This window comes from Solanum stenotomum, chromosome 3 (assembly GCF_019186545.1).
Source record: "Solanum stenotomum isolate F172 chromosome 3, ASM1918654v1, whole genome shotgun sequence".
Classification (NCBI taxonomy): Eukaryota; Viridiplantae; Streptophyta; class Magnoliopsida; order Solanales; family Solanaceae; genus Solanum; species Solanum stenotomum.
In genome coordinates this window covers 15,273,567-15,286,697 of record NC_064284.1, presented here as the reverse complement: position 1 = coordinate 15,286,697, position 13,131 = coordinate 15,273,567, and the positions used below count along the sequence as shown (strand labels likewise).

At 35.9% G+C, this 13,131-nt stretch overlaps 1 protein-coding gene across 2 annotated transcripts; it reads left to right on the top strand.

Moving 5' to 3' along the window:
• Positions 1-1,636: 1,636 nt before the first annotated feature.
• LOC125860283 (uncharacterized) lies at positions 1,637-13,031 on the top strand. Of its 2 annotated transcripts, XM_049540208.1 has the most exons (9): positions 1,637-2,013; positions 2,165-2,285; positions 4,589-4,729; positions 4,814-4,899; positions 6,746-7,910; positions 8,030-8,097; positions 8,668-8,750; positions 12,512-12,611; positions 12,839-13,031. In XM_049540208.1, exons 3-9 carry the CDS (start codon positions 4,726-4,728, stop codon positions 12,926-12,928), a joined length of 1,596 nt encoding a protein of 531 aa, XP_049396165.1. In that variant the 5' UTR covers positions 1,637-2,013; positions 2,165-2,285; positions 4,589-4,725; the 3' UTR covers positions 12,929-13,031. The 2 variants fall into 2 exon arrangements, with proteins under 2 accessions (XP_049396165.1, XP_049396166.1); XM_049540209.1 differs by lacking the exons at positions 1,637-2,013; positions 2,165-2,285 and having other exon boundaries at positions 4,557-4,729.
• The last annotated feature ends 100 nt before the right edge of the window (positions 13,032-13,131 follow it).

Here is a 13,131-nt window from a genome sequence, read left to right as displayed (position 1 = left end):
GCCGTTATTTCAAAAGACCACAAATACCCTCAAGAGTTAATACCTCAATTTTTTAGTGACATGGCAAGCCACGTGGGACTAATCCTTCCACCTAAGTGTTGCCAATTGGGATTACTACAAAAGAACTAGACCTTTAGCGGCGACAATAGTCGCCACAAAATTTCGAAATATTGCCACTAAAGATTATGAGTGATTTTTAGTGGTGACTAAGGTTGCAACAACCATTCGCTAGTAAAACCTATTTTTTCAACAAAATAATATGATAATTAATTTTTGGTTGCAACCTAATATTCTAAAATAAATAACTTGGACTATTAACATTAAAAGCATCCAATATTATTACGAAAATCATCAAAATTACTTCTCGATTTAAATCTCCTACTAAATAATGCATCATCGTACATTTTATATATTTACATATGATGTAGAAATAAAACATATAGTGTCTTCAAACTCCTCCTTAATCAATATTATTTTTGGTTTTTTAAAAACAATGATGAAAAAATACACAAATCAGAATTTATTGTTAAAAACCTTTAGCGACGACTTTCTGGGATTTTGTGGCGACTGTTGTCACCGCTAAAGGTCTAATTTTTTGTAGTGAATTCTAATTGGCAACACTTAGGTGGAAGGATTAGTCCCACGTGGCTTGCCATGTCACTAGAAATTTGGGGTGTTAACTCTTAAGGGTATTTGTGGTGTCTTAGGATAACGGCAGGGGCATTTTTTATCCCAAAATGTAACGAATAAATAGTCTATTTCGCATAGTTTATTAGTGTATTATTTTATAATTGAGTTTTGACTTGTGTCACATCGGAATATGAGTGTGTTGTTGCTTTGGTCATAGATTAGGTGTTATATAAGCCTATTTTTTGCCATATAGTTTGTTCAAAATTATATTCGCAAAATAATATAAATATAGTGTGAAACATTTACTCTATTGCTACAATGTCCAAAAATAAATAGTCTATTTCGCATAGTTTATTAGTGTATTATTTTATAATTGAGTTTTGACTTGTGTCACATTAGAATATGAGTGTGTTGTTGCTTTGGTCATAGATTAGGTGTTATATAAGCCTATTTTTTGCCATATAGTTTGTTCAAAATTATATTCGCAAAATAATATAAATATAGTGTGAAACATTTACTCTATTGCTACAATGTCCAAACAAGTACTAGTAGCATGTAGAGATGTGCACCTAAATCGAAATTTAAATCAAAGCAAAAAAAGAGAAAAAAAAAAACAAATCAAATTTATTTTAATTTGGATTGGGTTGTACTTTTTTTTCAAACCAAAAATCTAAAAATCGAAACGGAATAATACTAAAACCAAACATAGAGTAGTATTTAGCTCGGGGTGGGTGAAAAAATTGATGCTTAGCATGTTAATTTTTGTTCAAATGGATGAGCTTATTCGAGAGTATTGCAGAGGAATTAGGATTGGGCATAATATGGTTAAAATCGAAAAAATTGACCGAATTCATTTTTTTTAAATCGCTTTCAATTTTTCGGTTTGTTTGGTCGATTTTGATTTTAAATTCTAAATTTTTTATATTTTGGTTTTACATTTTATAATTTCAGTTAACCAAAAAACCAAAGTTATACGTATATTATTTATTATATTACCCTTTTTTCCGGCAAATTATTTAACCGGCAGTTCGATTCAGCGTCAACTGTAACCCTAGCAGCAGTTCTAACACTATCAGACAGTTCATTCGCGTCCTTAAGCTTAAAATCAGAGTCACGGCGGTCATCAGAAAACCTGGTGCTGCGCAACCTGTCAGAACGAGAGCAAGGTTTCCCAGCTTCCCACGCAGCTACCGGAATCGCAAAGTCTTCAGGAGAAAGCCCGAGAGAGCGGCAAATAGTGTCGAATTCACCAGCAGCACCGTCGATTCTGAAACTTGTACGGTCGGGTACAGGATAAAGGTCAAGCGACCTAGTCCGGTGACCAGGTTGATCTCTTAACGACGACGGCGAAGACGGAATCGACTGTGAAGCGTCGTAATCGACGTTCGTTTCTTTCTTGGCTTGATTTTCTTTACCGCTCCCCTTTCTCGTCGGATTACCTATTTTTCTCAGACTCGAAAAAGATAATCTTTTTAATGCCATTATCGTCAATTTCTTACTAAATTAGTGGAGCTTGTTAATGCTGCAATTTCAGCTTCATTGATATTTCATGAATCTTCATCAAGCTGGCATATCTAGAGACCAGAGTACATACCACTAGAGGCCTTGGACGTTGTATGCTCGCTGGCTAAACATCAAGAGAAATTCTTCACCAGGTTGTTCTTTACTTTCATTTTTCAAAGATAAGTCCTACTTACATGTCGAAGTATAGTTTGTCATAGACTTCATTGATAGTGGAACATGTTAATATTGTCTTAGTAGTCATAGTAGAAAATGACAGTTTCTTGTCCTTTGATTTCTGTTGCTCTCTATTGTTTCATGTACCTCGATTATTGTATTGTAATTTCTGTTTTGTTACTATCTATTATTTTTTGTTATTATCTTATGTTTCTTGTACTTCTGTTATTTTTTTTTCGGGCTTGTTTTTCCTTTAGTCGAGGGTCATTTGGAAACAACTTTGCCGCTTCTAAGATAGTGGTCGGGTAAGGTTTATATACACACTATCATTGTCAGTCCTCACTTTGTAGGTATGTTATTGTTGTTTTATTGATGCAGTTGCCCTTTTAATTGTGGTTCCTAATTTATTGAGTTTTACATGTTGGTCCCCATGTATGGCATATTTCTGTTGTTAGCAATTCACCTCTAATGCCAGTTGCTCAAATAATTGCTCGGTACTACTCTGTCTGACTTATGTTGCTCAAATAATTGCTCGGTACTTCTCTGTCGGACTTATGTTGCTCAAATAATTGCTCGGTACTACTCTGTCTGACTTGTGTTTCTCAAATAATTGCGATAAGTCAGACAGAGTAGTACCGAGCAATTATTTGAGCAACTGGCGTTAGAGATGAATTGTCTTTTCCTTTTCTTTACTACTTTCTCCATCAATACATGTTCTGCTATATATTGATATTGCATACCCAGGACCCTGTAATGATGTACCTAAAATATGTGTGCAGTCTAAAATAAGTTTTCGTACAGTTCCAGTCAATCAAGTTTGTGAATTTGTGAGTAATCAAATCATGTCTGGACATTTGCCATGATGTTTTGAATTGGTACCAGCGAGCTGGCATACAAGTTGGGTCGATTGGCTTCTCAATTATAATCTATTCGCTCCCACCTCCTCTACACCTCAACCAGTGTGGCCGTCCTTTCACCTTATATGTGAACCAATTATTGTCTGAATCATTTCCCCCTTTTAAGCCTTATTCTGTAGCCTTATTTTGTACATATAATTATTGTCGAACATAGATATACAAGTTGGAAGATTGGTATTAAAATCATCAAGTTTGAGCTACATGATGAACATTTCAAGACCAAACATAAGGATATAATATACTAATTTTAAATCGGAAAACTAATATTTATGACAGTGCCATGATGTTTTGAATTGGAAACTGAAATTTAGGATAATAATGTTCTAAATTTTGAACTGAAAAATCCAAACTTAGAATAGCAAAATTCACAATGTTAAGTTTTGATTAATATTTAATACTTTATACTTATAAGTTGCATTTAGAAGTTTTGAAGTGAAAATACATAATTTAGGGATACAATTTCTTGAAATTTGAACTAAAAAATTCAACTCATCGGAAATATTAAACTAAGAAAATGAACATGAGGATATAGAATTATGAAATTTTGCACATGAAAAACAGAACTTCAAAACAATATGACTTAAAACTTAAAACTTCAAACTTCAAAATCACATAGACAAATAGTTGTTTGAAATTTGAGTCAAGGCTAAACAATAAATAATTTATCAATCTTCTAAAAAAGAGTCTAAAAATAACAACCAGATGCCATTTTTCACCTTTAAACTATCTACTTTAATATGTAAATGTTGGGCTGTGCTAGCACGGGCCATACCTATCTAGTATATATATACTCCCTACGGTCTACAATATAAAAAAGGGAAAACCTTAATTAAATTACTTATAAAGATCTGATTATGTCTCAAGCCCAGTAGCTCACAACCCATATTTAATCTGGCCCAATTTTCCCAAATCTGAAATTGAAAAACTGAAATCCCTGAATTTTTGAGTATCATCGTTGTCTCGCAAGCCTCGACTGATCAGTAACCACGGCTGCCTCTCGTTGATCATCGTCAACTCGTCGTTTGTCTCACAAGTCGACTCGAAGTCTTGACTGACCATTGTCCACTGCTGACTCTCGTCATTGTCTCGCAAGTCGAAGGCTACTGCTCAGTGTTCATTGCTCACCAGTCTACAGTCGTCGGCTCCCAACTCTTATCAGTCATCTGAGCTTGTCGTCTGTCGTTACTCGTTAGTCGTCTAAGTTTGTCTCTCGTTGCTCATTAATGAGAGACGACAATTTGCCACATTGTTAATAAGTCGAACCATATTTATCCCTCGGTTAAGGGTTTCCGTTAAATTTTCTTTGGGTCTGTTAGTTGTAGGATAAAAACCGCCCAATTGAAGGTCAATCACTATTTTGGCAGATTGTGTGTTCATCCCACTTTCAAGTTCCAATATAATTCCCAAGGCCGTCGACGCCGCTTTTTGCTGCTTCTGCATCTCTCCCGTTTGCTGCAAAGCTCACACAGAAAACCCTAATTCCCTACTCCGGAATTGGATAATGGGTAAGGCTGTTTTCTTGGGTTAAATGTTTCAGCCTTTGTTTGTGAAGTTTGTACTTATTTCAGTGTTTTTTTTTTGTGATACAGAGAGGAAAAAGTCTCGTAAAGAAGGTAGAAAAGAAGTTCGGACGGCTAAAAAGCATAAGAAGTTTGATTCATGGATCCAACATCAAGTAATTATTTTACTTTTTTCTTTCTTTCTGATTTCTAATTTATCTGTACTAGTTTTACCGCACGTGATAGCTTCGTCTTTGGATGCATACAACTGTGGAACAGTATCTATACTATATTTGTCCTAATATATCGCAGGAAGTGTCTGTATGCTCCATTGTGTGAGAGTTTAGTTAATTTATTTTATACTTTTCACAAACCTAGAAAACATGAAATCAGTACCAGATTTCGGATAATAGAATATTAGTAACAAGTTTGATCTCTTTGAAAGTTAATTATCAGTTTGAATGTTAAATAGTAGAATACTTTGTTCTCTTGAGTTATTAGTTGAGTATAATATAGGTGATTGAATTGTTATAAATTCTACGCTAGTGAACTTACAACTTTTTTCGGAAGAGCAAAAATTCACTGAAAGTTAATTTCTGATTTGCGGGCTTTGGTTCTGTGCAAATTGGAAGTAATGCATACCACAGTAGATTGTGTAGCGAGTAAGCCTCTAACATTATTAGTTCTGCTCCTAAGTTTAATGTCTAATAGGTTACGTATTATTTTTGATAAGGATGAAGTATTCTTAAAGCATTCCAACAAAAATTGAATAGACCCTAGCAATGAAGTTGAATGTTTGTCTGTATTCTTCATTCAATTAAATGTGTCATCTATTGGATTTGTTAGGGGGTAATTGTTCAAAAGTTTAATCTATTTCATTTTGGTTTGCAATTAAGTTTAATATATAGTGTAAGTTTTTTTATAAATACTGGTCACACCTTTTCTTGTTTGTATCAAGGTTGTACTCAATTTCGTAACATTAAATTATCAAGCTTTATCCGATTCAAACATAAAACTTGTGCACATTGTTCTCTATCAGAAACTTCAAACTTTATGTTTTACCTATAAAAATGGCTGAATCTTTTAAACTTTTAGTTTATATGTTTTCGTTATTCATGCCGTTTTAATTTGGTGCAAATTGTTCGTTTGATTGTTCTACACATGTAAGTAAATGGGTAATCTTCTTCCACCAATGGGGAACCAATTTTGTAGTTGCATTTGGTGACTTGAGTAATCATTGTTTTTCCTCCTAACTCGATTAATGATTTTTAACTATCGTGAGAAACACACACGTAGTGGGGTTGTGTGTGTTTGTGTTAGAAATACTCCACCTTTGTATTTTTGGGAAGGAGGTAGCATCCATTTGAGACTAAGAAGCAATAATTAGGTGTGAGCGAATCAAAGTATATGTACGACTTCAATCCATAAAAATGAGTAAGTGATATCATAGAGGTATGTAATGCACGCATGCGGTTGCCTTGTCTTGAGATTCATGCAACTATGCAATACTATTCATACTATATCTGTCATAATATATCACTGTGATCGTCTGCATACTCCATTATATGTGATTTAACTGTAATTGTATTCATACTCTATATGTTTGTGTTGTGGGGCTTTACAGTTCTTTGCCTTTGTGGCATCAAAAATTTCTATTTGTGGTATTTCGGATGAAAGGTTTGTTGGACTATTGATGTCAAAATAAGTCTTATAGTATTAAAAATTGGTGTAATAGATGTTTGAACGCTCTAATTTTCATAATTCACATTGAATCGGGTAATAATATACATTCATTCGCTAAGAAGGAGATGAAACTAAGAAGATACATGCATTCGTTTACTTGGAGACAAAACTCAATGCACTGTTACACTTGGCAATTTCTCTACTTTACACCCTAGATTTTATTTAAGCAGATACTTTTGTTTTTGGCATAAGGTCTAACTATTACCACCCATGATAAAGCACATAATTCAACTTGACATGATTTTCTTTCCTGTCAATTGCTTCTGTTTTTGGTCGTAGCAAACACAAAAAACCCGGAGAACGTTGCCAAATTCAAAACCAACACACACAGTGCATTCACGGAAAGATAGCCAAGTCCAAAGGCATGAACATTTTCACTCCTTAAATTCAAAGAAAGACTTGGACACTTCTCCACGGGTGGTTGATTCTAAGGCTGACAATAGGAGTTTGAAAAGAACAGATTCCCGAAATAAAAATTTGATGGCCACTATAGAGCTCGATATTGAAGTTAAGAATGACTTGCAGGCATCTCCACGGTTGGAGTCTTCTAAGGTGGAAAATAGGAGTTTGAAAAGGAAACATGCCTCAAATAAAAATTCAAAGACAATGTTTATGGAGTATCTTGAAATGGAAAAGGAGGGAGATGCTATCTCTGCGGACGTAGATCTGAGATTGGAGAGGAAACTCGCTAAGAAACTCAAGGTGAAGAATGAGAAATTGCAAGGAGATGATGATATTGATATGTTACTTGAAGGGATTCCTTCTGTAGTTGACTGTAACAGTCAATTGAACGAATCTCTGGAGGGTACTGATGCTGACACTTCGCACAAGAAACTGAAAAAGAAGACAATGGATGAAGTTTTAGAGGGTAAACTGGTTTCTGAGGATGGAAAGTTTAATCCTTCATGTGTTAGCTATGTTGAGCATGTCGACACAGATTTACAGACCAAACAAAAAGAGTCAAAAAAGATGAAAAGAAAGAAGACAAAGTTTGAAGAGCTTCTTGCAACTGAAATGCGTGGACAGGATATCTCAGCAGATGAGGATCTGGCTTTGGAAAGGAAGCTTGCGAAGAAGCTCAAGGTGAAGAGAGGGAAATTACTTGGGGATGACGATGATATGAATAATTTATTTGAGGGAATTCCTTCACTTCTGGATTCTTTTGAGGATGAAAATACACAACTTGTTGGAGAAGCACCTCGAAAGCGTGATAAGAGCTCCTCAAATGAAAGATCTAAAGAGAAAAGATATAATAAAGAAGCGCAGGGAGAAGATCACTATCAAGAGGAAGAGCAGAAAGCTGAGAGCACTCCATACTGTACAGATGTGAAGGCAGCAGCTGGATCTGCTGCCAAAGAAAATGCAAAATATGTTGCTCCTCGCCTCAGGTCATGCTTGGGAAATGATTCGGAAGAGTTCGCTCAAATTCGTCGACGACTGAGAGGTATTAAATTTGGAACACTTGCATTCATTTTGCTGGACTTGGAAACCTTTTTTTTTGTTTTGCAAAATGATCTATGTTTCTTGCACCTGAGGACTATTAAAAGAATCAATTTCTTTCAGGTCTTCTGAATAGGATGTCCGAGGCTAATGTGGAATCGATCACAAGTGAAATTTCCACGATCTACCAGGTATGATTTGTTCTCATCCAATATTCTGACTGATTTCTTATCTGAAAATTCTATCACCTAATGCACTGTCCAGAATAATGTTTCTTTTGATTGTTTCTACGATTCAAACTAGTAATTTATATTGAAATACCTTTTGTTGGTGTATTTCTTGAGGTTTCAGATTGTGATTCTTATTTTTTTGTCACTACTACTTTATTGACTCAGTAGGTCTGATACAATTGTTAGTGACTTGTCTGAGTGCATTCAGCAATTTGAAAGTTGGATCTGTTAATTTGTGTGATTCAGCAGTGAGAATACCAAGATCATTTACATTGCTTTCTGTCTTTTTTACTGTTATCACTTATGGCCATTATGTTCAGATATCTTTAAATACTTATACTTGCTTCTCAGGAATACTTGTCTTGTACTGACATATTGAGATTTGTTTATTAGTTTCTTGATCACCACAGCATACCTTTTCTGACCAACGTGACTATACCTCAAAAATAATTGTTTTCTTGTTCTATTGTTGTAAATTAAAAATCAACTTACTTGGATTAACGCCTAAAATTATCGTTTCCCCCTTGGCAGACTGTTGGTCGCACTTTTGGTTCTCAGATTATCAATGAAGAGGTTCTGGCATCATGTTCTAGAGGTCCGCGTGGCAATGAGCAGTAAGAATTTACCTCGTCTTTTATCTGAAGACAACTTATCCTGTCTAATTTTCTACACAAAACTTATTTTTGAATAATTTCTCTAGAGACAACAGTTAATTTGAATCTGGAACTGGTGTTTGCTTAATTTTCTTGCAATATCTATTGTCTAACCCGCAAAGTTACCAAGTTCAAAAAAATCTTCTGTCTAACACGCTAACGTTGCTTCAAGATGCTTGTTTCCTAACAAGGGTTTCACAGAAGCTAAGTGGAACAATTTTTGAGTCTTTGACAGTAATGCTAATCAAAATTTTGTTCTCAAAGCATTTTATTGAAGATGGACCTTAATCTGCAAATCAGAGAATTCTTATTTGATGTTTTGAGAGGCAAAACAATTTGCTGCTGATCTATGATATATTTTAATTCTTTCAGCTGATTCTGACCTGCAGAAGGTCCACAGCTGTTGGCACTTTTACTAGTACTCCTTGAGTCAGTGCTGTATTATCTTTTTTTTAATGGGAAGGTAGAGAATCTTATTAAGGTACCAAGAAGGTACTCCAAAAAGTACATCAGAAAGGGGAACATCCTTCTAAATATTGAAGGAGCACAAAAGATCTAATAGCGATAGAAAATCAGATACAGGAGCTTTCCTATACCATAGGTACATATTTTTTAAGCACCTAGATTTGACCTGTTGAATACTGTCCTCCTTGTCCTCAAAACACCTACTGCCCTTCCCATCCAAGTGAACCAGAAAAAGCAAGCAGCCAAGCAGGGATAGCAATCCAGTAATACCTGTTATCATTTGATGTAGACTGTTTGTACCAGCTGCATTGGGGAAGTTTTATGCATCCTGGCATGACCCAGTGAACACCAAAAATGGTAGGAAACATGGTCCAGATATGTCTAGTAAAAGCACAATGGAGAAGAAGTTGATTCACAGATTCAATTGCTTCTTCACAAAGGAGGTATCTACTGCACATGGTGAAACCTCTTTTCTGCAAATTGTCACGAGTTAGGCAGGTTTCATGCCTAACAATGAGCATGAAGCAAGCAACTCTTGGTGTAGCAATTGCTTTTCAGATAGTCCTCCATGACCAACCATTTTGAGTGACTCCTGTACTTCCCAGGAGATTTTTATAGCACGGTTTGGCAGTGAATGTGCCATCCTTCTGAAACTTCCACCATATTAAGTAACTTATGGATGATTGATGGAGATAGTTTCCAATTTCTGAAAAAGTATAAATTATTTTCAGGAACAGATTCCACCCTCCATTAGAATAACAGTCTTCCACAGTGCTGTATTGGTTTGTACTGATTGCATACAGGTCTGGGAACTGTTCTTTCAATGGAATATCATCTAACCACCTATACATTTTCAGTTTCTTCCATTGCCAATTTTCTGCTTACACAGTCAAAGATCTCTTCCCAGAGGTTCCTGATGTGTTTCCGGCTTAAACACCATAGGCTCCTCTTACAATATTCGTGCACCACTCAATTCTTCCATATTTTCAGACACAACATCTTTCCATTGATCATTACCGTTATCATGAAACCTCCTTTCAGTATTAGATTCCTATTTTGTAGCTGCAGAAATTTTTGGCCCCAAGCCTCCAGATTTCTTGTCTCTATTAATAATACTCCATTTTGCCTGATGGATCTGCTTCTGGTCCTGATTTTCCTCCCGCAGGAATTTCTTCTTATTCTGTCCAATTTCCTTTCCACACTCTTGGGCGTGGGAAAAAAGGACATCATATGTGTGGGGATTCCATCCAATACACTATTAATCAGCTTCAACCTGCCTCTAAATGAGATGAACTGCTTCTTCTAGGGTGCCAATTTTCTTGCACACTTCTCTATCACCCCTTGCCACACATTAGCATCTTTTAACTTTGCACCCAAAAAGGCATTCCAAGATATGTTGTGGGGAAACTCTCAACTTTGCAAAATAATATTGTAGCTAGCTTGTGAATAACAGGGTCTGCAACTCTGCATTAACAGAAAAGATGCTATTCTTTGCCAATTCACATGCAAATAGCTTCAAAAGCTAGAATAATTGCTTTCAGATAAAGTAGTTGCTCCTCCTCTGCACTCTGCAGTACAAACCAGCAAAGTTTCGTCAGTGTAAAGGATATGAGGGACTTCAACTTTGTTGCCATTTCTGCCTTGAATGTTAAAACCTTCTACCCACTTAGCTTCTGTAGCCTTCCTTAGCATTAGACGTTAAGATTCCAAGGACAGAATGAACAGGTATGGTGAGAGTGCATTGCCTTGTCTTAAATCCTTGTGTGTAGGAAAGTAATCTTCACGCAAGCCATTGGGAATAATAGATATTCTGACAGTGGAGATACAATACTTGATCAATTGTATCCATTATGCTCCAAACCCATGGAATCCATAAGCTTGAGGAGGAAATCCCACTTAACACTGTCGAAAGCTTTCTCATAGTTTATTTACATACAACCCCAGATTTCCCCCCTTCTGGTAATGGTGTAAACACTTATTAGCAACCAGCAGCATTGGCCAATTGCTTCCCTTTGATAAATGCATTTTGTTTACTTGTTACAAGCTTGCTAATAACCACTTTCAATCTTCCTGTAAGCACCTATGAAACAATTTTCTCCTGCAGGCTTATAGGCCTGGAATCTTTTATTTCCACTGCTCCTTTCTTCTTGGGATTGGGAGTAATAAATGTAGCATATGAACTTCTCTTCATTCTGCCTTCCGGATGAAACTGTTCCAAAGTTTTAAGATGCATCCCTTAGGATATGCCAACATCTTTGGAAAAAGGCCATCTGATATCCACGACACATCTTTTGGGGAAGGCCATCTGAAACCCAATCCTCAAATAGCAGCTAGCTCCTTATTGGCGACAATGAGGGTGAGCATGTAGATCATCTACTATTGTATTGTAAAGTGGTTAATAGATAATGGAGGGTGGCCCTTTAATTTGTTTGGGATGCAATGGGTGATGCCGACCTCTGTGAAGGAGGGTTTGCAAAGTTGGACTCTTATGATAAAGAAGAAAGACCCATGTGCATGGAGAGTGCCCCCCTTAGCAATCATGTGGTTATTTGGAAAGAGAGAAATAGAAGGGCTTTTGAAGGAGTGGAGCAAGCTTTTTTCAATTTGCAAAGTAGTTTTTTGTCTCTAGTTTCCTTTTGGTGTACTTTCGAGGTCCCTCTATGTATAGAGAATTGGACCTCTTTTGTTGAGAACCATATTATGGTGTAGGTCCTCTTTTTTGGTATATGGATTGTATGCAAGGTTCCCACAATATAAAATTATTTACCGTATCAAAAAAATCAGCCAGCTCTTTCCAAAGAGTTTTCCTTGCTTTCCTTTACATGGCGCATAGAATCGAGTAAAGGTCATTCCAGCTACACACTTTTATCGTCTTTTTTAAAATCTAGGATGCTTCTTTCCTCGGCTACCACTTTTGAGTCATTAGCATAGTTGGTGTCCAATGGTAATACGTTAGTGTTCTCTTTCATTATGCTCTGGGTAATATTAATTTTCTTATGTGATGGCTGGTTGTAGATTAGTAAATATCATAAGTGGATGGCTTATCAGAGTATGCACCTTCTTTGAGTTTTGTCATCCACTATTTATTTCCTTTTCTAACACTTGAACTTGAACACCGGCGATGACTAACTATCTAGTTGTTAGTTACTATCCTCTTAGTTTTGGTGTGTTTCTGTCATAGCTGGTATACTTGAAGTTTCTATCTAATGCATAATTTTATGCACTCACACATATTTCTTTTACTTTCTGTATAAAAGGTATGCAGCAGTTTTTGCTGCTTTTGTTGCTGGCATGGCATGTTTGGTTGGGATGGACTTTGGCGCAAAACTTCTGGCATCTATGGCTAAATGTTTTGAGGTATTGACACATTTACAAGTGGTAATTTTATGGATTGAACACTTACATTCAAATAAAAGGAGAAGTAATTTTATCTAGGGAGCAATTAATCTTCTTTTAGTCGATGTAATATGTTCTGATATTTTCTCAAAAAAAATTGTTCTGTTATAATTACTTGCCCCGTCTCATATAACATTGACAGAAATAAATTTTACAATGCTAATTAACTTGTTGTATGTTTTATTTAGGATGAGTATCAGAATGAAGATAACCTCTCTGTTAGGAACCTGACACTTCTGCTCTCATACTTGTACACTTTTGGAGTTTGCTCAAGGTAAGCACTATATTTGAATTGACTACTCTCTGACTTGGATTGTTAGGTGGATAACCTTGGCATAGTACATATGCCTACATATCTCCTTTGTCTTCTATGATGCTTTCCTTACATATGATTTCTGGTCTAAATTCTAATATCAGAATTACTTAATGCATATAATTCACTAATCCAGACAAGTCCTCCATAATTGCTTCCTGAAAAGAG

Coding starts and splice junctions, on each gene's coding strand:
- LOC125860283 (XM_049540208.1), top strand. Junction 7,911..8,029: donor AATTCGTCGACGACTGAGAG/GTATTAAATTTG, acceptor AATTTCTTTCAG/GTCTTCTGAATAGGATGTCC. Junction 8,751..12,511: donor GGTCCGCGTGGCAATGAGCA/GTAAGAATTTAC, acceptor TCTGTATAAAAG/GTATGCAGCAGTTTTTGCTG.